The 27,680-nt window shown below is 42.4% G+C and overlaps 1 protein-coding gene across 2 annotated transcripts; it reads left to right on the top strand.

Moving 5' to 3' along the window:
- The first annotated feature begins 931 nt into the window (after window positions 1-931).
- tbc1d9b (TBC1 domain family member 9b) lies at window positions 932-25,874 on the top strand. Of its 2 annotated transcripts, XM_018737307.2 has the most exons (22): window positions 932-1,338; window positions 4,689-4,799; window positions 6,274-6,392; window positions 7,383-7,611; window positions 7,916-8,174; window positions 9,609-9,816; window positions 13,537-13,719; window positions 14,470-14,622; window positions 14,719-14,869; window positions 16,661-16,875; window positions 16,980-17,097; window positions 17,466-17,751; window positions 18,519-18,648; window positions 19,296-19,394; window positions 19,646-19,714; window positions 20,018-20,258; window positions 20,781-20,846; window positions 22,017-22,088; window positions 22,496-22,546; window positions 22,969-23,028; window positions 23,481-23,578; window positions 24,468-25,874. In XM_018737307.2, the coding sequence occupies exons 1-22, from the start codon at window positions 1,221-1,223 to the stop codon at window positions 25,074-25,076; spliced, it is 3,645 nt and encodes a 1,214-aa protein (XP_018592823.2). In that variant the 5' UTR covers window positions 932-1,220; the 3' UTR covers window positions 25,077-25,874. The 2 variants fall into 2 exon arrangements, with proteins under 2 accessions (XP_018592823.2, XP_018592822.2); XM_018737306.2 differs by lacking the exon at window positions 22,496-22,546 and having other exon boundaries at window positions 1,077-1,338.
- The last annotated feature ends 1,806 nt before the right edge of the window (window positions 25,875-27,680 follow it).

The raw sequence follows: 27,680 nt of genomic DNA, 5'->3' as shown, positions 1-27,680 counted from the left end.
TATCTTTTGCCCACTAACGAGCTATGGTTCCCTAAGAAATAATGGCTTTCAATCCCCTCCCAGGGGGTGCGGTGGCGCAGTGGCGCAGTGGGTTGGACCACAGTCCTGCTCTCCGGTGGGTCTGGGGTTCGAGTCCCGCTTGGGGTGCCTTGTGATGGGCTGGCGTCCCGTCCTGGGTGTGTCCCCTCCGGCCTTACGCCTTGTGTTGCCGGGTAGGCTCCGGTTCCCCGTGACCCTGTACGGGACAAGCGGTTCTGAAAATGTGTGTGTGTGTGTGAAATCCCCTCCCAACAGGACTTTACATAACAGACTGATATCAAGGTACCAAACAAGCCTGTTAAACGAGGAATGGGTGTCATTTGAAGAATATGATCCTGGCGAAATAACATAACTGTTCGCTCAACGTGATGAAAAGCAGGTACTTACTGAAGAAATGCTTTTCTACAAAAAAACTGAAAGTCATTTTTACTGTTGAGCTACACTGTTCTCCACCCATGTACAGCTAGCTAGAACAAGTATTTTGCCTGGGTGGGATTCGAACCTGCAACCCCCAGCACCTCTACTATTCATTCTCACACTCTCTCACACACACACACACACACACATATATACATACATTCATTCTGATTTTCATCGACATATCTGCAAAAATTACAGAACAAAGAAGGAAACACGACATTTGAACATTGATTGCCAGTGGGATGAGAACAAAGAAGAAAAAAACAAGTATATGTATAAACAAATAAACACTCGTAACACGTGCACACCCTCTCCCAAAGCATTCTCACTCCAAAAAAAAACGGTTTGCTGCAAGTACCCCATATATAGTGTACGTCCTCGCGCAGTCACCCAATCAGCTTTTCACTTCTCACTTCCGTGAAGAGAGCACGTAGCATGAGCGTGCGGACGCAAGGAGGAGGGGCCTCGATAGAGGAAGAAGGACGTTGCTACGGACCGCGGATTGGGTTTACGTAGCAGAGACGTGCAGAGGGCGTGGCCTTGCACCGGTAAGCATTATTTTGCAGTCGCCCGTACGCCGGCTGTGCGAGCAGATTGACGTATCTGGCGTGGCTTGCCGCGGGGAGGCGGGACCTGTCGGCGGTAGCTTAACGGCCGACGGACCGTGGAGTATACAAACAAGGGGCGTCGCAGCTCCAGGTAGGCCTGGTAACGTAAAGCGGTCGGTGGGTAGGAAGCGGGGTATCGTTTCGAAAGCCCAGATGTGGATAACTCCGGAGGAGGTGCTGCTCGCCAACGCGCTGTGGGTGAGCGAAAGGGCGAATCCCTTCTTCATCCTGCAGCGGAGAAAAGGACATGGACGAGGAGGGGGCTTTACTGGTCAGTGACTCTTCTTCTCTTCTTCGACTCCCACGCACTGACTGAGTGAGAGAGGAGCACCGCTTCACGCTTGCAGAGTCAGTGGCGGGCCGTGAGGAGCTTGTTGACATGTCGCCCGTGCTGTGTTGAGAAACAAATGAACAAAAAAAAAATGAACGAACAAATAACAAGGCTCGTGCGAAAACACGTCGACGCGCGTTCGGTCCGGACCGTTACGGCTAGTGCAGCGTAGTCAGCGATTGCCGATGAAAAACTAAGCAGAGAGGGTGCGAAGCGGTGTGTGTGTGTGTGTGTGGGGTAAGCGGCGGTGGGCGGGCGGTGCTCAGATGACTGAATGATGACTGACTGATGACCGCCTGTATGATTCACACCATGTTGTCATGAGATCCACACACCACAGTGGTGTTGTTGCGCTGACATCGGTGCTGAGAAACAGCCGCGTTCTGCGAGGAGATCTTGCACTGCACGAGGATTACCATATTTCATTTATTCTTTTAGACTCAGTCTTACACTGCTGGGTGACTTTACAGTGTCCGTTCAGTCACAATCAGTGTAAATCCCTTGTGTGCGGGTGCTGTAGGAGATGGGATTCGAACCTGTGTCCTTCTGTCGGCTGCCAGTACATCACCGTGCGGTATTTCAAATGTACACCAGGTGCCCTTTGGTCATCGGGAAGCCCAGTGTTTAGGGTTGTTTCCTTGTAATGTGAAGGTTGCTGGTTTGAATCCCACTCCTGCAGCAGTGCTGTTGAGCAGTATACTTAGCCTGAATTGGTACAGTACGAATACCCTGCTTGGTACATGAGTAAATCATTTTATAATTGGTTATCTAGCACTGCCAGTGGAGTGGCCTAAGACAAATGGAGTTGGACAAATAGAGGTGAACAGCAACAGCCTTTTGTCTCATGAGGGTAACCCTCGGCTGGACCATCTCTCCTGGACAAATGGACACTGTACGTGTTTAAGGGATGTGTGTTTTTCATTAGACGGTTTAATTTAAGTTCAAGGGCAGGGGGTCTCCTTTGTGTCCGTGTAGAACAGCCTTTTGGCCCTGTTTTCAAGGCCTGGCGAAGTGAGGTTGCTGTGAGGTGTGTCAGAGAGACCAAAACAAAGAGATCATTTTTCTGGGCACCTCTGCAAATGAGATAAAGACACAGATGTAATTAAAGAAACGAAGGCGAATGAGAATGCAGTGCTTCCGGCATTCTTGGCCCACCAACCGATTTCAATAACCGCTTGTCCCAAGTGGGGTCGCGGTGATTTTCTTCCGTTCTTCCAGACTGCTGAAGGTTCAGTGTTAACAGTTCCTTGAAGGTTGCTGTTGATTTTGAGTTATACTATCTGTTTTGATGCTTTGGTGTTTAACAATGTGTAAATGGACAGCGCTTGAATACCCATAAAAATAATATGGAGCATTTCTCCATAATGATAATAGTAGGGCATTTATACAGCAGGATGTGTTCTTTATCAATTTACAGTTGTTCAAGGTACTGCAGCATAAGTGGGATTTGAACCAAGAACCTTCACACTGAATGGTAGCAGCTCTAATCGTGACACTGCCCTCTGCACTAAAGACATAATAGATTATAGCCATTTATTTAGGCAAATACATAAATCACTATAGATTTATGCACCATTATTAAAATACATTTCTATGTTTTCACCTAATAGTGATACACGTAACAATTGGGTTAATAAGGTTAATAACTACTGACTGACCCTGTATATTGGTATATGAATGGTCTTGTCTGACAGTATCTGTTCAAATGGTCTACAGTAAACAGTTGTGTGTAATCTTTACAGTTTTCAGTGATTAATCTTATTTTTGATGCACCATCTGTTGTCAGAAGTCAGCTTGTGGTATTTGAAGCGACATTTTCTTCTACGTAAACTAATGTCGGTTTAACTTATCCTCCAGGCTGTGTAGTCCAACAGTAGCAGAGAGACCAAAGTACAAAGTTATGACATGATGCATAGCCATTGTTAAGAGAATTTACTGATTCTTCTCGTGCGTGCGTGCGTGCGTGTGTGTGAGTGCAATGGGGCCACATGATCCCCGGGTTTGAGGGAGAACCTGAATGGCTTCGGCACTCAAGGTTCCTAATGAACTGTGATTTCAGGAGGAGGAGCACAGAGGGGCTCTGGGTAGAGAACCAGGAGTAGCACCGGTACCTACAGCTGTCAGGGAGAACAGAGCCCAATCAGCCACATGCAGCTAGGGGAGAGGTGGAAGATGAACTCAGTCGCCATATCCGGACCCTAAAATACAGCGTTTATCTAGTAGCTAGAGCCAAAGTCTTGTTATGTGACGCTTCCTCATTTGAATCCCACTTCTGTAGTACCCTTGATCGAAGTACTTGACACAGTTAGAATACGGTGCTGTATAAGTCCCCTTGGACGAAGACGTAAACTAATGGAATAATAATAATAATTTAATCTTTATTTCTGGCTTCCCTGAGTGTGCTGGGTATGTAGGATGTGGAGCACATGGATCACACCAGGCTAAAAGTGGTTCATTAAATTCATTCGCTCAACAAGGGCCTAGTAATCACATTAAATATCTTATTGTTACTAGAATTGGTGGTGGTTTTAGCACGGGTGTGATGAAATGGGAGTGAGACTTCTGGAGGTTCGCCCCACATCTTTAAACTGTCTGTTGTAGCCTAGCAGGCTGTGAGAGACATCCCTTTTCTCAGAACAAGTTTTTTATTTATTTTTTTTTATTATTTTTTTTTTTTGTAAATATTGGTAAGGAGCTGTTTTTTTTTCTTTTTTTTTTTTTTGCGTTGCTGTGTCCATTATGTATAGCAGTTGTATTCAGTTCAGTTTATTTGAATACCTTGTTGTTCATTTTAATGACATCTTAAAAAATTAAATCTGCCATTGGTTCATTTTGGATCCAAAATTGCAGCCCACTTAAATCATAAAAGCACACAACAACAACACGGATCAAAACATAAAAATAAAAAATGCCAAAAAAACCAATGCACAACAAAAGAAGTAAACAAGCAAATAAATTAATGATTAATTCAACCGAAAAATTACATGGTTTCTCCCAATCACTTATGTATGAGCTGATATTTCTGATAAGTTGTTGCTTTGTTTTAATTTTGTTGTTATTTTTAATTTCCTGTATTACCTGTAGATTGTTCTGGGAGAGTGTGTGCCACACTTATGCATATGTACACACAAAAAGTACGTAAATATTTGTTGAGGTGTAGTGCTTTTTTTTTTAAACCTTGAATTTCCCTGTTAACTCCATGGTACTGAAAGCTGGTACCTTCAGACAGACAACAAAAGAAAAGAAAAACTAAGTGTGATTAAAAGATGTGACTGTGTGTGTGTCCTCAGGTTTGCTGGTAGGCACTCTAGATGTGGTCCTGGACTCGAGTGCCCGGGTGGCCCCATACCGCATCCTGCACCAGACTGGAGATTCGCAGGTCTTCTGGAACATTGCCTGTGGTCAGTGCAGACTGCATCCTTTCCATCATCCGAGACCTTCAGTACTTCTTGATCCAAATGTTGAATAAGCTCTAGTTTTTCCTTGACTCTAGAGCCATAAGTTATGCACATACAGTACAAGTGTAAAGTGTGAGGACACCTGTATGGGATGAACTAGACAGAAAAGTGAAATTAAAGCGACACCCAAGTGTCCTGCATCTTTTGGAACAATTGCTGAAGACCTGAGAAGATTTCTTCTCACTTCCTGATGAACCTTGTTAATTCCTCATGCGAAACAACTAGTTTCCTGCGAGTGTACTCAAACTTTTGAATGGTACTGTATATACAGTTGCCTTTAATGTGTGTGCAGTATGGGCCTGGAGGCAGGTTTAGAGTACACCCATCCCTTGTCTAACGGTGATGATTTGCTCCATGGATTAACGCTGTTAGATGAAGTCCTGCTGTCAGGGGATCAAGTCACCATTATTTCTTAAGGATGGAGTACTGTTGGTTCCTGGACAAAAACGTGTCTCAAAAATAACCTAAGAAAATATAGTTCTTATGCATTACAATGGTAACAATATATAATAATATTTAAAATAAACATTATTCTGTCACTTATTGAAATTTTTGGAGCTAGTACCATGAGTTGTGCAAGAGAATTAATAATTTTACTTTATTTAACCTTTCGACTCCAAATTGTAAACTGTAAGAGAAACAGTTCATTTACAATACTGTAAGGATTGTCTTGTTATTAAAAGTATTTAGTTGAACTAATTGAGATAATATTTACGTGTTTATGCAGTATTTGTAAAGGAAACTTTTATGGAATGTAATATTTTCACTGACTGGTTGATGTTACAGGAAGTTTCACTTTTTGAAGGTTTTCTAAGGAAGAAGCTTCGTACTGACATGCTTTGCAGGGTGAAACACCCTCCAGGCAGTAAATGAAATGCTTGTTGCTGGTGTAAAATTAATGGAAAAAATGCTGTTGTACTGAATAATAATCTTGTTGTGTGGGACAAAAAGCTATATACAGTGTATTTGTGGTGTTTTTTTTCCATTGTACAAGAAAAAGTTGTAGATTTCAACTGCACTGCATTTTAACCTGTAAGAGCAGGTAAGGTGAGTTACTGTACAAACAGATAATAAAATGAAGAGTGGAGGTAGCAAGACAATCGGCACTCCCTGTAGCCCTTCAGACCTGACATTGCTGAGCCCAGAGCAGAGATCATGTGACCTGTGAATGTAACCTTTACCCTGAGCCAAATTGGTAAAGACTTGTGACTGGTATTGTTCTCCATTAGGGTTGCAGTACGTGTATAAATTTATTACATGTTGCAATGTTTCATCCAAGTAACAATGTTGTTAGTGGCTAAATGACAGCCAAAAGACTTGCTTGACAGGAGGACGCATGGGGAGGGGAGCCTAACACAGGCTTCCAGGCATGGACCTTTGACCTTGGGTGTACCATAAGATTGTTGTTTCCCTCCAGGCTCTTCACGGAAAGAGATCACAGAGCACTGGGAGTGGCTGGAGGCTAACTTGTTACAGACGCTCTCCATCTTTGACAACGAGGAGGACATCACCACCTTTGTGAAGGGCAAAATCCAGGTATGGCCCTGTAGTTAGCTGTGTCACATCCCTACAACCTGCTTTTTTACCATCACTACCTGAACCATGAAGCTGATACAGGATCAGACTGAACCAAAGTACAGTATGACAGTGCAGTACAGTCCCTCTGTGGAACAGTGGTTTTCAGGAACTATGAGCAGCAGCTGAAAAATGTTTTGTCTTGTTTTTGGAAAAAAATTTAAAAACAAGTAAAAAAGGGGGAAATATTATAATTTAAAAAAAAAGAGCATTAAAAATAGCTCTTATGTACATTTGTGTGTATGTATTTGTACATTTTTCATGTGCACGTGCACAAGCATTTGCAGAATACTCCTTCATAAGAGCCGTGTGTGTAGAGCTATCTCAGTTTGCGTTATATTTCCGTCAGTGAGGGCAGCCATAGCACATGACCAAGCCGCAGCGTCTTTCTTCCTTCCTTCCTTTCTTCCCTCCTCCCTCAAAGTCTGCAAGGCAGAGCTCTGCATAATAGGGGAATTGTGACTTACAATGAAGCCGAGTTATGATGAGACCGTCAGAACAGAACCCACCATAAGTCAAGGATCACTGCATTGCAATTTTGAGCCGTCTCCCTAAATCTTTAAAACCGTATTTTCAGAGCTATTAAAAAAATATATACCCAAACTGTCAGAATGGGGTAAAAGGCTTAAAATTATGCTGTGATCCTTTGGGGGAGGACAATTAATGTAAAATTATTTGGGAGGGTCACCTGTAGTGTCTCAAGAGCAGAGCTTAATAAGGGAACATGAGTGCATACGCTAAACCAGTTTAAAAAGCAAGTTGTATGCTAATGTGCTCCGCTTAACCTGATATGAATAACGCAACACAATCAAAATCCTAACAAGGGCCGAATAATTAAGCGCATAATCAGAACTCCGTGACGTGCTAGGATCGCGGCTGGCAACCGTTGTATTGCATCATTGTGAGGCCTTGGCATGCATGTTCTCTACATCAATCCACTGTCCTCTCTAGGGCATCATTGCAGAGGAGAACAAGAACAAACAGACCCTGGAGGATGAGGACTCCGGAAAGTTCCGAGAGGCAGAGCTGAAAATGAGGAAGTTATTTGGCATGCCAGATGAGGAGAAGCTGGTGAACTACTACTCCTGTAGCTACTTTAAGGGGAGGGTCCCCCGCCAGGGTTGGGTTTATCTAAGTGTCAACCACCTCTGTTTTTACTCCTTCCTGCTGGGCAAGGAAGGTGAGTGTCAGTCTCCTCCAGTGTGGGGTAGCCCATTTATCCATTCTAAATGTCTTCAAAGGTTTCCATGATTTTAGTTTGGTTGTAGGTGATAACCCAGACTTCAGTAGTCAACAGTTCTGAATATGTCCTTTTATTTATTAATTTTTACCCACAGTTTTTCATCTTGACCCATAGTTACTGGTTGCTCTCTATCTGTCCTGATCTCTTAATGGCTTCATAAACTTGCATGACATTGTTGGTCATGTTTCCTTCACAGAAACCTTTGCATGCCTGACAGCTGTCTGTTTTACCTCCTCCACAGTGACCCTGGTGGTGCAGTGGACAGATGTGACCCAGCTGGAAAAAGATGCTGCGGTACTGTTTCCGGAGAGCATCCGCGTCAGCACCCGTGACACCGAGCATTACTTTTCAATGTTCTTAAACATCAACGAAACCTTCAAGCTCATGGAACAGCTTGCCAACATCGCCATGAGGCAGCTGTTAGACAACGAGAGCTTTTCTGTTGATCGTTCGCTGCCCAAGCCTTGCAAGACCCTAAAAAACGTCTCCACGCTCAAGAGGTACTTCATCCTTTGTGCCACGCTTCACCTCTCATTGCAGCACTACACAGTTGAGTTCTTCTGCCTTTTTTAGGGCTCTAAGGCCAAAGTGCTTTACCATTTTGGAGTAGTATAGGAACCAAAATGGTGATCTCTCACTTTTGATTTTATAAATGTAAACTCATCAGATAATTAACTGTACAATTTAGTCCGAAACTCTGCTTTATCTGGCGTAGCCAATGCACTGCTATGTATTGTGCAGTGGTGTGCTGGAGTTTGATCACTGGGGAGAAAAAAAGAAAAAAAAAACTATTTGGGACAAGGCAGCATGAGCAAGGTACTTACCCAAAACTGATACAGTAAAAACTGCCCAGCTGTATAAATGGGTAGATAATTTGTGAGTAGCTTAACATTGTGTGTCACTTTGGAGAAAAGCGTGAGACAAGATATTGTTCTCCCATGTTGCTTTGTGTTTCAGCTTAAGTAAATTTTTCTACATAGTTTAATTTTTTATTTTGTAGCTTTCTTAGATGTTCCCATGAGTGTTTATTCCATGTTTACTTTGTTGTTGCTGAATGACTGCTCTGAACGGACAACCAGGGGGAATCACCTTTGTGGGGCTGAGTGCACGTGTGTGGTTGTACCGCCTAATGTGTCATTATCAGGATTGCTCAAAACACATTCACAGAAGTAGAATTACCATATATCTGGCAAAAATTCCACTGCTCTGAATTTATAAGGCCATTGTAAAAGCAATAGAAATACTCTTATGGCGGTTAATTTTTTTTATATATTTTAATTTTTTTTTATGTGCAGTTGTGTGAGGAGTGAGTGTATTGCATTTTCATTTAATTTGTCATTTTGTTTCAGATCCTAACTCTAACCCCCTGCCCCCATTATGTAATGTTTTTGAGTATCCAACTGCATATGGATCCTGTATAGGTCAGTTAGTGCAGACTACACTTATATATCCCAGGATGCACCTATTTAGGTTAAGATTATCATGCATATAGTGGGATATGAACCTTGGTCATTCAAGAGCAAGGCAACAGCTCTAACCGTTAGAATATCATTTAAAATTTTATTAATAATTTAGTTATTTCTTAGGTTCCTATGCTGTTGTATTGTAAGTTTTTTCTTTGTTTGTTTGTTTAAAATCAGCTGGTTAAACAATCATGTTTGCTACCCCGTACCCTAATGTATTCTATGTATTTTGACACTTGTAGCCTTAGACAAAAGTATCAGCAAAGTTGAATGTTATGTTGTTTGATTGGGAAACATATGTCCAGTATATACTCAGTGTCTCTCACTGTGTTCAGTCTTAGCTGTGTGGGTGTTCTCAGCGTTACCATGTTTCACTGTGCAGTGTCAGTTTCCCAGTGGCTGTATCTCTGGGTGTGTTGAGTGTCACTGTGTCTCAGCGTGTCCAGCTCATTGCCTACTATGGCATTTCAGAGATCTGGATGCGCGAGCGAAGAACGAGCGGTACCGTGCCATGTTTCGCCTGACGCAGGATGAGCGGCTCGATGGACACACTGACTGCACTCTCTGGACACCGTTCGCCAAGATGCACGTGGTCGGCCAGATGTTCGTATCCAACAACTACATCTGTTTTGCCAGCCGTGAAGAAGACCTGTGTCAGCTGATCATCCCACTAAGAGAGGTGAGTCACATACACGACCACACATACTGTGAGTAAACTCCTTGTTTGTGTACTGCATAGTGCGAGTAGTGTACAGTTTTTGTTGTCTAACCTGAAAACTTCACTTTTTGTCTTTAACAAAATGTATATAACACTTATACTTTTTTTGGGATTTTGAGACCAGCCATAGGTGTTATAGATGAAACCCAAAATTCACCATACTTATCAAAAAATCCTAAATACCATTATTAAATTATTTCACCTGAGTGGCTCTCCAAATTCACTGGTTCCTCATCTTACAAACACTGCTGGCACACAATTGTTATGATAACTCCAAAATTCTTATCCTGAATTCAGAATAAATAAAATCTTCTTTAATCCAATAGTTCTTGATCTATTTTGTGGTTAGGTTCGGTAAAAACCAGAGATATAGATAGAGCTCATATAATACTTTTTAAAAAAAGGCAGTCCCACACTCCTGTCCTGTTTGGGTGTATTTCCACCTGTCAGCCTGACAGGAAAATGCAGATTTTTTTTTCCCCTCTGCTAAAGACAGGTTTTATAAAACAGGATGAGTACAGTTTAATATTTTCAATAATTCAAAACTTGACCCTCTGTAATTTCAGAAGTCAGTATATTTTCACCACTGTGCTTCCACAAAGTAGTCATTCTTTATTTAAAATCTTTGTGGTCTTAACCACTACAAAATTCTTGGGAAAATGTATACAATTGCTTCCCGACTTTAAAGCTTAATTCTGACCAAGATTTGGTTCAGTACTTAAAGTTTGTAAGTCGAAAGTGATGCGGAGCAGGTGAGAGACTTGTCAAATTCTATATATATAGCTGCCTATGTAATGTGCTCTGGCTAAAACAGTGGTATTGAAATAATGACTGCTCTTTGAGAACCATGTGTCTGCATCAGTGTTTGTCTGTCTGTTGGTAAAATGCACTTTTGTTTACTCTGAGTTTTGCACTGCTTTGGAGACAAGCATCTGCTAAATAAACATAAATGTGAGCAACCCAGCCTTGGAATGGCACACCACACCAAAGACAGATTACCTTATTAACCAAGAGGATACCCGGCCTGGAGTGGGCAATTGCAGGGGTTTTCGGACGGGAACAGAGCGGCACAGCGGACTGTCCCTCCCTTCCGTTCAGCAGATCGTGGACAGCGCCGCCCTCTGGTGAGATCGCATGGCTCTTGCACATGCCTGGGCTTTTTTGAGTCCGCTGGCAGGAGTATTTACAACACCTTGTAAATAAGAAAGTCAAATAAAGAGCCCTGGCCCAGGGCTAGACCTATGTCAGTGCTCATCTGGAGCTCCTCAATCCCTACTTTTATCCCACACAAAATTCATTAATACCCAATACAAGCATGATCATAAGAAATAAAAACTTAATAAGAAGTTTAAAAAAAGCAATGTAAGTTGTGTGTTATTTACGTTGAAAACATCTGCACATCAAGTTGGAAGTATTGCGGCACATGGAAGCGCAGGATGATGACGAAGTGACGCGTCACGGATGGCTCGAGGCTGGTAGATGTTGAAGGCAAACAGTCATCTACAGCATGTTCACCTTCTGTTTCCTTATTTATTTATTTGTTTGTTTTTTTAAAAAAAACCTTCTCCACTCTTAAACTTGCAGTCACTTTCTGTTGGAGCATCAGCTGATAGGTGATCTTTTTCTGAAAAATAAATCCTTCTCAAAAAAGGTTGTATCAGCAGAAAGTCGACTCCTTCAAGGTTCGTAAGTCAGGGAGCAACTGTACCCTTTTTGTACTGTGGGGGTTTTTATTCTGTACAGTTGCATTTTCAGCAGTGTAGAATGAAACACCATAGGCAGTTATCGTGAGAATTGCATTTCTGAAGTTCTTGTTTATTTATGTAAACACATGTGATCCAAATTATCAAAATGAAGTGCGAAAGACCCTGGGAAAGGCTGCTGTATACCTCAACATTTATCAGCAACATTATCATACCACTCAGATAAGGTATAACCACTAGCATAGTCACTTGGGTGCCAAATAATTTATGGTAAGAGTTTTAAAAGTTTATAGTAATGACAGAATTCAATAATGAATAAATGTAATAATATTTGTTGCAAACATTTTAGGATGGTGTTATTCTCGTTCATAAAATCTTTGATTTTGGTATTTTAATTCATTTTAGGTTGCATTTTTCTTTCAGGAATATTTTTCCCCTTTGTATAAGAAATGAATGGTCATTTGATCCCCTCACAATGGAAGTTTTCCTAACAGAGTGATTTTGTGGAATTTACCCCTTTATGTGAGGAATGGGTTTATGTTTAAGTGAACATTCAGATGAAGCCTTTAAGCAGAAAAGCTACATCGACACATCAGAATTTCTGACCTCAGTCTACATCTCAACTCAGCCTCTTGTATTGTATCTAAAACTACTACATCAGCTTGATCAGTGATTGGGAAATAATTCACAGTCAAGCCAGTTAGGGAAAATAATTTGGAAAGAGACGATTTCCATACAGATACTGAATTTCATGGCGGTCCATATGTCCCTCTGTTTTCATAACAGTTTGCAAATATGGAAATGCCACTATGTGTTTCCACTTTTGATCTTCCAAAATATGCTTCAGTAGCATAAAACAACTGCTTGGTGTTGCTGACTGATTTAAAATCAAATTTCCTGTAAACTGCCTTTTGACTGAACATGGCATTTGCCATCCCTAGTTTTACAATAAGTTGAAACTATGACACTATGCAGTAATATGGATAGCCTGGCACTTGTGATTAGGCAAACAGGGATGAAAACATGGTACGGGTCTGAAAGTAACAATTAGAAATTTAGAAAGAGTATATTAGTAATCATTTTACACAAGAAGCCCATTATTATATGTGCATTATACAAGGGTAGTTACAGTAAGATTAAAAATCTGGTCAAAAGGAAATTATTGTTGGTACTTTTTGGTTTGTTCTTACATAATAAATTGGATACATTAGTTTTACTGTATTGCTATAAAGACCGATTTTATTACAATAGTGCGATACTTTATAAACAATTTGCATCTAACACTGGTAGCTTACCAGTCCATGCATAATTAGATTAACCTTACGAGGCACATGAGGTGGAGACCCCAACGTAGAACAATACACACCAACATCTGCAACCCTAACACAGCTTATTATGTCCCTCTGACATATGCACCCAGTTTCAGTAATGAAACGCCTGATTGTTGTGACTCCCCTATTTCAACTCCTGCATAACGGTGGGAAACTGACTGACTGTGGAGAGAGGAAGAGAGTGACCACACACCCAGCTCTCAGTTTTAGCCGTTATTCTGCCTTTTCCCGAGCCATGTTCTGGACCAATATTTTTGCAAATAAAGCCTATTATTGAGTTCAGCTGTCCTGAGTCCAAGTGTCATCCTCTACAAAGAATCAGGGAAGTGTCACACCTCATCCATAGATTAGATGGGGAATGTATGTTTATATTTTAACTTATGCATTTGACAGACCCTCAGAGCCTGTTCTCCAAAGCGAGCATACAAAAGTGCATTCCACAGAAAGAGTTTCAGATACAGACACATGGTGTCCATCCACATAAAGGGAGCACTGAGCAAAATAACACACTCCATACACATTGTGAGTGTTCTAGGCAACCTTTTTTTTTCTTTTTTTTTTTAAATTATTAGGTACTGCATGTACTTGTGTAAAGGCATACAGCTAACCTATTGTTCACACAACTCATGTGCCTTTCGCTACTCTAGGTCTCCATTGTGGAGAAGGCAGACAGCTCCAGTGTGCTGCCCAGTCCCCTGTCGATCAGCACCAAGAACAAAATGACTTTCCTGTTTGCCAACCTTAGGGACCGAGACTTTCTGGTGCAGCGCATCTCTGACTTTCTGCAGCGAACCCCTGACAGGGTGTGGAGTGACAGCAAGGAGGTTCTGGTGAGTGGTTCTTTGGTTGATATATATGTCAGATTTATACACCCAGTTTGTGGTAGTTTCCAACTTCAGATCTCTAACATGTTTTTTTTTTGTTTCTGACTCGTAATATCTGCTTTTCCTCACCCCAGAGAGAAATCATTTCTGAGGATAGTGTGTATTAGTTTGTGGCCCATGGGTCCCATGAGCATATGAGTTGAATGGTGTTTACCCTCTTTCTAAGGAGACAGTAGACAATTCAGTGAGGCACTCTGAATGCAGCCAGTCAACATAGAATCAGTACTCAGTACACATTTAACACTAAATTGCGCTATGATCCTCCATTTATGATCATCAAAGCATAATGTCAGTGTAGAAGAGATTAAAAGATTACAGCATATGTACATATTCATGCCATGTTATTGAAATATGAAATTGAAACAGGAAAGAGGAAGCAAGATGGAGTTCACTGGGGATTAACAAAGTTATACATTTTACGTATAAATACAGTTTTTCATAATTAAGCCCAACAAGTGTAGTAGGGTTTACAGAATGTTTGACATTTTCGTGCATGATTTCATCAGGGCTTTTTTCCTCATTGTGATGCTGTCTTCCTCACTCACTGCTCCCTATTCCACAGTGTAATTAGATGATAAAGAAGGTAGATAAAATCAGGCGGATTATTAAAATTTTGTCGTAACAGCAGTTTTTTGTGTCGTTCGTAATCATCGTGTTGTCATCACTGGTTGGCTGTGACTGCCGACGTCCTTCCAGGAGTCTCCCAGCCCGACGACCCCCTTCCTCACCCCACCCTCCCCAAGTGAAGCATTTTCCGGGCGCTACTACAGCCCCGGTTTGCCTACCGCCACCCAGGGCCTGCTCAGCATATTCAAGAAGAATGCCCCAGAAGATTTAGGGCCAAAAGCTGTGAGTGACCCACCACGGCGTCTCCTCCGGTCCATTCCTGCACTGACCACTGACAACTGGCTCATTGAGCATTCGTCTGCTCCCTTCTTTTTTCAGACAAAGGAGAAGATGAAAGAAGAGTCTTGGAACATACACTTCTTTGAGTTTGGACGGGGTGTGTGTATGTATCGCACCTCTAAGACTCGTGAGCTGGTTCTGAATGGCATCCCAGAGAGCCTCCGTGGAGAGCTGTGGCTGCTCTTCTCAGGTACTTTACCAGTTGACCTGTTGGAAGGGTATTCTAGCTAAGTCAATTCTTTAGCTTGGTGTCTTGGGAAATTCCACTGTTTTTTTTTCTGGTAATAAATACAGTTATTTTTTCCTATTATGAGAGGAACACCTTTCATTGTGGAGAAAAATACACTTTTAGCCTGGTAACGTGCCCACACGTGGTTGGAAGTTGTAGCTGTTGTTTGTAACAGGAAGCTTCCTTTGACACAGTTCCAAATGCCAACAGTGAGCTTCAGAGACAGTCACTGTGTCTCTGAAGGTAGTGGTCATGTACATTAGCCCACAAACCCACAAACACCCATATCATTGTTGTACTTCTCCTGAAAACCTACAGAACTTATGTTGTGATGTTGACTGCTAGACCATGGGATCCCAGGAGCAAACGTTGAGGTTGAAATGAAGATTTCCAATATCAATAGCCTGATCCCGAAGCAAGGGTTACAGACAGGAAAGCAGATTGGACATTAGCTGTACAGTGGCTGAGAATCCAAATGGAGAGGGGTCTAACAATGCAACTTCAAGAAAAGAATGTCACTAGAACCTTGTCAAAGAAAGACGAAGGTCATCTGTTTAGTCAGACTTTTTGCCGTGGTAACATTCTACACTGCCTGCTGTGAGCTGTCTCATCCCTGGACTTCTAGGGGCAAGCAAAGTAAATATGAAGGCTGCTTCACAGGTGACATCTGGGCAATTTGCATCACACAGACAGCTTTGCGGGAGAAGAGGGGTCATGTCCAAATCAAAGGGCATTAATTCTGACAAAAAGCTCTGAAGCCCTAAAGACGCATAAACCACCAAACCAGTGTGAAGTTGCACTTACTGATGAGACACAAGGCAGTGACTTTCTCACTGCCCTATAAGCCCATGAACCCTATTGACCTGTCAGTGTCCTCATGTTTCTCCTACCATGGATCACATGACAGTAGTGTTGTTTAAATGGTGCTATTAGAGAACTAACAAAGAAGAATAGAACATTGTCCTTTACTATGAACTTTCATTAGCTTCTCATTGTAGCGCCTGGATAACTTGGTGTCAGCTTAGTGTTTATCTCCATCCATCCATCCATCTGGTGAATTAGTGATAAATGACATATGCGCTGTACTTAGCCTTAATTGCAGTGCATCTATACTCAAAGTATCTAGAGGAAAATGCATATGGTTTTTTTTAAAAACTATTTTACAGCAACCCAAATTACAGTATTTTAAGTGAAATGACAGTGGACATGCTTCTCATTACTGCTTTGTTTCTTCAAATGCTTTTCACAGTTCAAGGTTGAATAAATTTAGATTCTTCCATGATACCTCATCAAAAAAAGATTAAAGATAAGAGATGATCAATTTGATCTTGTGGTTTTCATACCTAAAAAAATTAAATTTTTTCTCTGAAATCCCTTTAACATCATGGGTTCTCATTACTGTAACAGGATATTGTTGAAAATTTTAAGTTAAAATAACTAATCATTTAGAAAGACATTAACGGGCTTAAGAACATGATGACAAAATTTGTACTAAATCATCATGGCCGCAACCATCATGAGTAAAAACATTACAAATTCTCATGACCATCACAGACAGCTTTCTCATCTCATTTGGTTTAAAGTTCATAAGACTGACCCATCTCTCTCTCTGTCCAGTTGAATGTCCAGCTATATGCGTCGTTAGTCCCAGTGCGGCAGGAGTGTAACTGACGAAACATTAGCTGTGCATCTATCTAGAGCTGTAGGGTAGGAGTAGGTAAGGTGTGTCTTTTAACACCCTCATTACACCAGGTGCCCAGAATGAGATGGACACTCACCCGGGGTACTATAGCGAGCTGGTGGAACAGGCCATGGGCCGATGCACTCTGGCCACTGAGGAGATCGAGCGAGACCTACACCGCTCCATGCCCGAGCACCGCGCTTTCCAGAACGAGATGGGGATTGCTGCGCTTCGCCGTGTGCTCACCGCCTACGCCTTCCGCAACCCGAACATTGGCTACTGCCAGGTGAGGGCTTGGCCTTTTTACACCAAAGTGGCCCGCGGAATCACCAGGGCAAGTTCCGTGACTTGGTGCGTTTGTGTCTGGGCTAACCGTGTGTGTCTCCACAGGCCATGAACATTGTTACCTCAGTGCTGTTGCTCTACTGCACTGAGGAGCAGGCCTTCTGGCTGCTGGTGGCACTGTGTGAGAGGATGCTTCCAGACTACTACAACACCCGGGTCGTGGGTAAGGGAGCACTCCAGTGTCCATCTGATACAACTCAACATGTGACTGGCAGAGCTCCAGCACACGGTGTTCGGTTGTAGCCCTGAAACACAGCTGCACTGGGTTCAGACCCAACTTCCTGTTTTATTCAAGGTGCACCCTGGGTTATTGCTCTGACTAACTTTCACACAGCTATGGTTTTGATTTAGAGGCCTCTCTGAATGCTTCAGCTTGATAATGGCCCGGTTAGCTCAGTCAATAGAAACATGGGTAACAGAGTAAGGAGGAAACCTGTAGCTTGTGTTGCTTTAAATGAGAGACCATATTTTTCTATGCATTTAAACTGCTTTTAAACTGAACTGTCTAACTAAATGTGCGGTGTGTGTCAGGGGCGCTTGTGGACCAGGCCGTGTTTGAGGAACTGACCCGGGAATGCCTGCCCCTCCTGTACGAGCGCATGCAGGAGCTCGGGGTCATTTCGACCATCTCGCTCTCCTGGTTCCTCACCCTGTTCCTCAGCGTCATGCCCTTCGACAGTGCCGTCCTGTTGGTCGACTGCTTCTTCTACGAGGGCATCAAAGTCATCTTCCAGGTCTCCCTGGCCGTGCTGCATGCCAACATGGAGCAGCTGCTGTCCTGCAGTGATGAGGGCGAGGCCATGACCATCCTAGGCAGGTGGGAGTATGGCCGTGACCTTTCTTGGTCAATGAAATGCTTGTAACCTGACCAATGCTTGCTACCACTGCTGGCAGTAACCATCCAGGATAGGCGTGGGTGTCATTTTTCTCCATTTTACATTCATTTATTAAGATGATGCTTTTTACCCATGGTAAATTACAATGATAAGCTACTCAGAATGCTTTCTCCATTTATATAGCAGGGTATTTTTTATTGGAACAGCAGTACAGATTTAAACCTGGGTCCTTTGAATGCTAGGCAGCAGCTGTAAGCACTGAATTACCTGCCAATGCTTACTATCTATCTAAACAGTGGCTGTACTTAGAAGTGTAGGGCCTGGTGCTACAAACTTTCTGCAGTTGTGGTTATTTTATGTAGCAGTTAAATTTTACAGCTCATTGAATTTATTTTGTTGGACAGAAGTACTATATCATTATTATTTCACCGATTCCTCTTCACTTTTTGATCTTCAGCTTCAACTACAGGAGTATCTGGTAGCGTTGTGGTTACAGCTATTGCCCAAAGGTTGTAGGTTCAAATCCCAGCTCCAACTGAATACCCTTGAGCAGCATACTTACCCAAAATTGTTCCAGTAAAATTGCCCAGCTGTATAAATGGGTAAATAACTGTACGTAAATTAGCACTGTAAGTTGTTTAGGAGAAAAGCATTAGAAGAATGTAGAAGTAAACTTAAGAATAATTTATGATCTTATTGTTATATGCAGTTTTTCTTTTATGTATATTAACCCTTTGTGGTTCTGCAGGTACCTGGACAACGTTGTGAACAAACAGACAGTGTCTGCTCCCATACCCCACCTCCACGCACTGCTGACCAGCGGAGACGAGCCTCCCCCAGAGATTGATATTTTTGAGCTCATCAAGGCCTCCTATGAGGTTAGGGTGCAATGTTGTCCTAAACCTGATAGCCATCTACATGTACTGCTCTGAATGCTGCTGTCAATACTCCTCTTGGACCTTCACCTGATCTTCTGCAGTAAAACTCTGACACCTGGTTTGTATATGTCCATTTTCAATATTACTCTGCTTTTTTTCTGTTGTGGTCACTTTGCTTTTACTCCAGTACTAATGTACTAGAGTACACTCAACTGAAAGTCAAGGGAGAAAAAAAAATCCTCTAGGGGGTCAAAGTGCCAGTAGCTACCCACCCCTCCTGGGCTTTCTAGATTAAAAAGTCTTAAATCAATTTTAAACAAATAATAACATTGTAGATGAGCGTTAACTTGATGTCCCAGTTCATATACAGTAGGTATGTTATGTCCATCATGGCAGGCGCTCATCAGCTTCAGTCAGCATAGGGTGCTGGCCTCCTCAGGTCTTACCATACCAAATCTGTTGTGTGAAAAAGTGCAGACAATAAGAAATATGGTACACTTCTATCTCTCACCGCCTTACACACACACATGCACAGATACACCGTGGCTGCAGTTCTGCCATTTGCTTTCTGTTTCATTCATGGTCTCACTTGCAGATTCTTTCCTGACATCTGATATCATCCGATTTCTGTCTCTGTGTCGGTGCAGAAGTTTGGCAGCCTGCGGTCAGACGTCATAGAACAGATGAGGTTCAAGCAGAGGTTAAAGGTTATCCAGTCCCTGGAGGACACTGCCAAGAGGAGTGTGGTGGGTCTCTTTGGTTGCATGGATGTTGCACGGATGCTGAGCTCTCTCTCTAGATTTTGTGGTGCTGTGTTACGTGTTGCATGCCTTTACAGTGTAGGTCTTTTCGGCGCAGATGTTTAGGCATTGCTGTACTGCAGTGTGTGACCCACTGAATAGGTTAGGGAGGTGTATATACACCCAGTGCTGTGCTGCAGTGTGCGGACAGACTACGTTGCTCAGTTCTGCATACTTACGGAGTTGCTCCCTCTCAGGTTCGGGCCATCATGACAGATTCAGCCTTCAGTCTTGAAGAGCTGGAGGAGCTGTATGTCCTCTTCAAGGTCAGGTGTCAACCTTGCTGAGCCCCTGGCTTTCTGTGATGGGGCATTTCAAACAGCTCTTGAGACGATGTTGCAAAGGGGGTCTTTTCTCACAACCTTGTCTTTTTTAATAGTGGAAATGTGTGTTTGCTCAAAACCAAGTTAAACAGGGCTCAGGATCTGTGTGAATCATTAGCTGCAGTTCCAGGTGGGCTCAAAGAATGCTCATCTTGATGCATTTCATCCTTGAACGGAGGTGGCTTAGTTCTCCTCTTTGTATTTTCTGACCTATGGTTTCTGGCATGTCTGTGCTCACTTCCACAGGCAAAACACATCATGAGCTGTTACTGGGGGGCCAGTACAACGGCGGCGGAGCGCCACGACCCCAGCCTGGCCTACCTGGAGCAGTACCGCATCGACAGAGGCCAATTCAGCCAGCTGTTCACAGCACTGGCACCCTGGGGCTGCGGTGCGCACACACCCACACTGGCCGCCCGTCTCTTCCGCCTCCTCGACCAGAACAAGGACGGCCTCATAAACTTCAAGGAGTTTGTCACGGGCCTCAGTAAGCTGTGTCCTCGTAATGCAACAGCAGATGGGCTCAAGGACGGCGCATTTTCACACCACCGTTTACATTTAACGCTTCATTACCTTTAACAATAAATTTGTTGTTTCATTTAATTTCACGTGTCTTATTTAATTACAGATATACAACTGGAAAAAAGTGTATGTAAGCAGTGTAAACATTGAAACATTTTCGAGCTGCTATAATGACAACGGAGAGATTCCATCACACTCTCCCAGTATATAACATTGTGTACTGAGTGGGTGCACTAAATTAAAAAAGATCTTTTCTCGCAATCTTTAGATATAGAGATGTGTGATTAAAGTTTAAGATTATGAAAGACACCAAATATTTTATTTATTTATTAATTTACCTGGCTGCACATATATATGAATATATATGCTTGTGGTCCTCCGCATATCATGTTTTATTGTCTGCGTTCAGTACAGCTGCGCTGCTGTTCTCTCAAACACATGACAGTAGAATCTGAATGCTGTGTGATGATTGTTATTGTCCCTTCAGGCGGGATGTACCATGGAGACATGACTGAGAAACTGAAACTCTTGTACAAGCTCCACTTGCCCCCAGGTAGGCCTTAATAACCCACCTGTGGTCAACCTTTGGTTCTTTTTACATTCCTCTTTTGCTGTGTGGCTGAAATTGAAATGCTTTGTAAGATGATAATCCCTGTGACTACGTACTCCCTCACAGTAGCACTACCGGCTTACAGCGCCTGAGCTGCTTGGATGTAGGATGGCGTGGAGTTTGCATGTTCTCCCCGTGTCTGCCTGTGTTTCCTCCCACACACCAGAGACGTGTGTTTCAGGTGGACTGGTGATGGTAGATTGTCCATGGATAGCAAGTAGGTCAGTGAGTGTGTGTGGCTACCCTGCGATGGACTGGCATCCTATCCAAAGTATGCCCCCCTCTGCCTCTCACTCAGTGATCCTGGGATATGCTGGGATCCTGGCGACCCTGATCAGCACAAGTGATTAAAGAAAATGGATATATGGATGGATACGCAGTTTTTTTTTTTTTTTTTTTATTTTATTTTATTTTATTATAAGTGGACAGGCCAGAAATGGGAATGTACTCACCCTTCACGTAAGAGGGTCCCATACAATGAAATATTGCTATACAAGCTTGGGTAAATTAATACCCTTTTTTCCATTCACTCCGCTTAAATTTAGTAGAGCTACATTTGTTCCCCATTATGCAGTCATTCTATTTCCATAAATATGCTTTGGGTGATGCTGACAAAGTAGCAGTACAATCACAGACAGGCAGAACAACCACACCCACCTGCACTCTGGATCACCACAACCTTGGAAAAGTGGTCATTGACAATATAAGAATGAATGAATGAATGAAAATATGACATTGAATGACAAACTACAAGTACTTTGAAATCATTCATAAAATGCCTTTATTTGGAATTGTAATTAATTTTCGGTGACAGATTTTTCACTTGGAAACCAATTGTTTTTTTTTATGACAGGTAATGTTAATTTGATACTCTTACAATGGGAATCCACCTAACGGGATGATGTGTATGTGGAATAGAGAATAAGAGGATACCAGAAAAGTGTTTTTTGCATTTGCTTGGATCCTCTCAGAGTAGCAGAAATTCAGCCTGAATTGCGGAGTATAAAGACCATTTGCTCTGCATTTTTTATGTGCATTTGCATATATACACAGGAGTGTGAGCGTGTAAACGTGTGTGAGTAGGCAGCAGCTGAGTGTCTCCTGTCTCCACAGCTCTGTGCCCTGAAGAAGCTGAGTCTGCCTTGGAGGCCACACAGTTCTTCACCGATGATGTCACTCCACAGGGTCGGTCTTGTCACGGACACACGCACGCTCACTGACTAAACACATGAATAGATGCACACCTGAGCATACGCTGCCTCATTGACTGCACAGGCACACACTCCCTGCGAGTTAGGGTGTAAGACAGGTTTGTGTTTTCATACAGAAAAAAGAGACTAGTAGAAACCCTGAGCTAAATGATGTGTTGTTTTTGAACATTGAGTTCTCATTTTTCCCAAAAGTCATCCCCTTTGCATGTTCTCTGTCCAGACCCACTAATAACAGATGTGATGTAATCTTCATCATGGTCTTGTTTGCTCAGTCACTGTGCCCTGCTTGCTCTTTGCTCACTTTCTTCCCCTCTTGCTCTCTCCACCATTCTCTCTCTCGTTCTTTTTGCCCTTGTGTGTCCCCCTCTCCCATGTCTCCAGATTCTCCTTGCCTGTCCACTCTGGATTTCCTGATGCAGGAGATGAAATCAGGTTTGTCTTGCTCTCACTCTCTCTCGCTCAAGAGAACTGCTCATCTGCTAACTCCTGCACATGGCCACCCTTTCCTGGTGCAGGCTCTTCATCTACCCGCTCCTCACCTCACTTGGTATCATCCGTACTTCCTACTTTCCACACGTACAAAGTATCGTCCAACCCTGCCTATGATCCAGCCCCCCACTACTGAAGAATTAGTTTCACACCAAACTGCGGAAGTCCTCCATCACAACTGGTGTGTCTCACCCTGACACCTGCAGTCCTCAGAGACATGATCAGTGTTTACCTTTGTGTACCCTCATTGTAAGTCCTCCAACACCTTTCTCCTGACCCACAGAGTGGCTCCCTCCTCACACTATGCTCTCACCCAACCCCAGGCTGTGTGGTTAAAGGCTTCATTTGGGTGTTTTTGTTTACAGGAGATGAGCAGAAGGCTGTGGAAGCTAGCGATGGGGCAGGCGACTCAGAGGACAAGAAAGGTACCCTTTTCAGTAGCTGCCACGTGGTACTTGTTTATACCCACACTCACCAGTTAAGTTATGGCTTTACAACTGATGAGCAATAAGAAATACTGTTGTTCAGATGTTTTGTAATAGATTAAAAACTGGTCTTCTCGTCCTGGTGTTCTTCTCTGGGTTCTTTGAATGAATGAATGAATGAATGAATGAATGAATGAATGAATGAAGCTTTATTAATCCCAGTGGGAACAAATGTTAAGAAAAAAACAACTAAACCACAAATGCAGAGCTGCTGAACCTGGTGGCCACCTGGCACGGCACCACCTTGTCATACACTCACTACCCTGTCGCTCTGCTCTCACAGCTGCTTTGACTGACCTCTGGCTTTCTGACTGAAAACTGATTTAACTAGTAGTTTCTGCTGTTCAACTGCTAAAGACTAAGACTTGGCATGGTTTTTTTTTTTTTGCCAGAAGAGAAGGTGAAGGATTACAAGTATTACCTGAGAATGTGGGCCAAGGAGAAGGAGCCCAAGAAGGAGACCATAAAAGACTTGCCTAAGATGAACCAGGTAAGGTGTTGATAGAATCTGACAGTAGAGGCAGTTCCAGGTAGAGCAGCTAACTAGAACAGGGCCACTGGTCTGACTGTGGAACTGGGTGAAGTGCCTTTGGGTAATGTCTGAGTATAGAACCTAAGAAGGAGCATGACAGTAAAGATGGGTAGAGTGGACCACAGTACTGGAATGTGAAACCCCACACACTGCATTAGTGCACATAGTTATGAAAACACTTTCACATTTCTAATTTGACTTTGGTTTTAATATGCTTAGACTGGGCTTTTTTCACTTTCATCATAAGCTGTTGAAAATAGCCCAGTCAGGGCAATTTTCAATGTATTTTATGGTCAGTGTGGATGCCATGTAGTATTTTTATGTTTATGTACTTGATTTGTGTGAGTATGCACAGAGTGTTTTATCAGAGAGAGAGCTAGAAAGAATACACAAAGCTGAATAAATTCAAGTCTTTTGTATATTTATGATAACAATGCCCTGCCTGTTGCCATGTTTCCCATGTGTTTTCTGGTCTTCTCTTCAGCTTGTTGTTTGCTGATGTGTCACTTCTATAGGGGATGCTTTTGACTCAGGATTGTTTACCTCATTCTGTTCACAATCCCTCCGAGTTTGTTGGTTGAGCTCTTTCTTTTTGACCTTGGATCATGATTAAGGTTTGAAATGTTGAACGAGCATGTGTAACAAGCACAGTTTAGTCTAATTGTTGCAAACATTGCTGAGAAATTAAAGTGTGATTCTCTAGAATGTCAGTAGAAAACACAGGATTTCATTTTATGAGGATGTACAGTGTGGTACTGATGTATGTGTGTGTTATTCATGAAGGAGAAGTTCACTGAATTGTGTAAGGTCCTCTCTACAAAGGCGTGTGTGCGTGTTTCCAATACAGGAGCAGTTCATTGAGCTGTGCAAGACCCTCTACAACATGTTCAGTGAGGACCCACTTGAACAGGAGCTGTACCACTCCATTGCCACAGTTGCCAGCCTGCTGCTGCGTATCGGTGAAGTCGGAAAGAAGTTCTCCAACAATGGCGCCAGAAAGCCTGACAGCCTGTGCACTCTCAGTCCTGCAGTGGATTCTCCCCTGCCAGTGAAAGAGGAGCCTGCTGGTGAGGGCAGCTCAGCAGAAGCCCAGGTAACAAAGGCCTTGGAGGAAGCCCAACTGGAGGTCACCACCACGGAAGAAGAGGCGAAAGATGACACGTCAGTGTCCTCCTACTCCATGGTGAGTGCGGGCTCACTGCAGTGTGAGGACATCGCGGATGACACTGTTCTGATTGGCTGCGGGGACCAGCGGCCGGGCAGCGTGCTGGACGTCGACTGGGCCATCACATTTGAGCAGGTGCTGGCTTCGATGCTGACAGAGCCACCCTTGGTGGACTACTTTGAAAAGAAACTCGACATCCGGGCCAAGATGGCGGCATGCCGGTTTCAGCGGGCTGTGGAGAGGCAGGTCAGCTCCTCCAGTGAGCATGAATTCTCCCAGCTGTCAGGCTGATCGGCCTCCAACCTGAACAATGAGCCCTTGGGCTCCCATTCTGAGCTCTACCTTTGAGCTTCTTTTTCCTCTCGGGGGCCGTTATATTTCTCGCACATCGTGTCTCCTGCTAACACTAGACCCGGAGGCTCCAACTGTCCCGTTTCTCTTCCTTTTTAAAAGCGTATCAACAGAATAGTAGAAGCATGTAAACCTTATATTTGCGCCTAACACTTTTTTAATCCACGCACCAAATGTTACTTTGTTGTATAGATCCCATTTGTTTAAACAATGTCTGTTGAAATAGTCTGCCATCTGAGTCAGCACCATTGCTCCTAAAGGTCTCTTTGGTTGTAAATGAAACCAGAAGACCCACTAGGGGAGGAAACCCCAACCGCATCTGTGTGCCAGCTGCCTTGCTGATGATTTCAGAAGTATCAGGAATCCTAGTGTGAAAAAAAAAACTTGATAATGAGTAAGGGAGCAAAAATGGGACAGGTCAGTTATACCATGTAAAAATAGCTGTGTTTCTCAGTAGGTTGAGGGAGAATTACCCTGCCTTGGAGTCTTGCACCATACACAAAATATGTGCCCCAGCTCATTATTGACACTGCTTTGAATGAGTCTTTTCAACCTTATTGATTACCCAGCTGGTTCGGACACCACAGGTGTACCGTGATACGTACATCTATGTTGGTGTAATGGAATAGAAGTGATCAGGCAACCTTGTGACCTGTTATAACACCGACCTCTCTAACCTGTTCAACCAAGACACCGTTTCAGTCCCCTCTCTAGGAATTTATGGTTTAATTAGAAGACTATTTTTTGTCTATTAATTGCTGCTTACACTCAATGTTGAAATATAGTTGTAAAGAAATTCCTGCATTTCTTCACATATCCTCCATTTAGTATTAAACCCATTGCACAGAATTTCAACCAAAAACTTCAAAGTTTATGTTGTTTTACCAGAGAATGCAGAAAGTAGCTAAAAACACAGTAAAGAATACTTACTTCAGTGCTCTTTAACTTTCATCAGATTCCTTATTTTCTTTTTGTTATCTGTAGATATGTTCAGATGATCAGCCAAAACGCAGCCATTTGTATCTTAATGACTGTATTTTTTGTCATTTCTAAGTTTAGATATGAGCTGCACATCTTTTTTTTACTGTTCTGTATTCTGTTGTTATATCTCATTAATTTTACAATTAGCAAAGGTAAAATGATTTGCTTTCCGTTTTCAGCTACAGTATTATCAGTTAGCCTTATGGCTACTAAAGGAAACCTGGTGTGTTTAAGAGCTAAGACAAGTAGAACTATGAGAGCAATCAAAGTGACCACCCATGTTCTCTTCCTCTTCAGTTCAAGTGTGCTGATCCTCAAAACCCTTCTTGGGCTCAAAGTGTGGGTGTGTCGATGGGTATAAAAGTCAGCCGTTAGTTGCAGCATTATCCTCCTGCCTTCTTCTGTGCTCATCTTTATCTTTATATAATAGAAATCGGTGGAAATCACAAATTGTCAACTACATCTAGAAATCCTTGATTTTATTTTTTTTGGAACTGCGCATGTGTTAATGTGGCTTTCATGTTTCACTGTTGTGAATGTGTGTGTGCGGACTTTCCTTGTAAACGACACACATGGCACAAGGAGTGTAACTGTTATGGGGTTAGGGTAATGTCTAGGAAAAATGTTCTGGAATTAATTCACTGTTCTCATGATATAGTCAGGGGAGCTTCATTCGACCTTAAATTCAGATATTTGTTGTCGCAGTCTGAGGTGTTTGTGTTTCAACTGACTTGTGGGCATTCAGTATGCTGTCGCTGGCTCATTCTGAATCGGACCTTTTGTACGCTGCATTGTAGCCTCATGTCTATTAGATCAGAATAAAATTAGCTTTGACTGGTTATATTGCAAAATATTTCATGTCTATTTCTGCAGGCTTGTTGCAATAATGTGAAACACTAATGAAAAATATCGTTGATTTTCTGCACTGTTCATCTAGAGCTCCATGTGTCTTCTAAACTTGCTTGGTTAGACTCTTCTCCTTCTGTGACCTCTGAAAGACATCTTTATTCTCATCTGTCTCTTACTGACTACTATTTATTTGCCATTATTTTTTCTAAATGCTAAATTCATGTTTTTAATTGGTTTTGATCAATATGTACTGTATATCTTTGTTGCATAATAAATAGACATAAACCTTTTGGTGTCAGTTTTTACAGCAATGTAAAATGAGTGTTCATTTCTCTTTATATTTTGGGTGGTCACCAAAGGACCAGTACCAGTTTCAATTTAAAATTTCATATTATGTTTTTCATTAAATACCATTACACCTGCAAAACTTTTTCAGCAATCTCACTTTATTATTCAAATGGGGACATAAGATTTACATCCAAAGAATACAATCTGATGAGATGCTGATCAATTATAAATAAGCCATTCTAATAAAAAAAAACAACCTCTGTGTACGTTTATCAGACAAACTATACATTTAGAACTTCCTGTAATGGTGTTGCACGCAACAAAAAAACCAACAGCTTATCCATACAGCATAATTTTTCTGCATAAGGTTCACTGAATCTGACCTTCCAGAGTTGTGAAACTTTTTGAGATGAGTAAAATGGTGCG

The sequence above is a fragment of the Scleropages formosus genome, chromosome 13 (assembly GCF_900964775.1).
Source record: "Scleropages formosus chromosome 13, fSclFor1.1, whole genome shotgun sequence".
Lineage (NCBI taxonomy): Eukaryota > Metazoa > Chordata > Actinopteri > Osteoglossiformes > Osteoglossidae > Scleropages > Scleropages formosus.
Note: the sequence above shows the minus strand (reverse complement) of the source record. Positions and strands in the feature narration are given on the sequence as shown.

Excerpts from the sequence above, each read along its gene's own strand:
- tbc1d9b (XM_018737307.2), top strand. The coding sequence starts at position 1,221 with ATGTGGATAACTCCGGAGGAGGTGCTGCTCGCCAACGCGCTGTGGGTG. Across the intron at positions 23,029-23,480 it reads CGACTCAGAGGACAAGAAAG|AAGAGAAGGTGAAGGATTAC; the intron begins GTACCCTTTTCA and ends TTTTTTTGCCAG. Across the intron at positions 23,579-24,467 it reads ACTTGCCTAAGATGAACCAG|GAGCAGTTCATTGAGCTGTG; the intron begins GTAAGGTGTTGA and ends TTTCCAATACAG.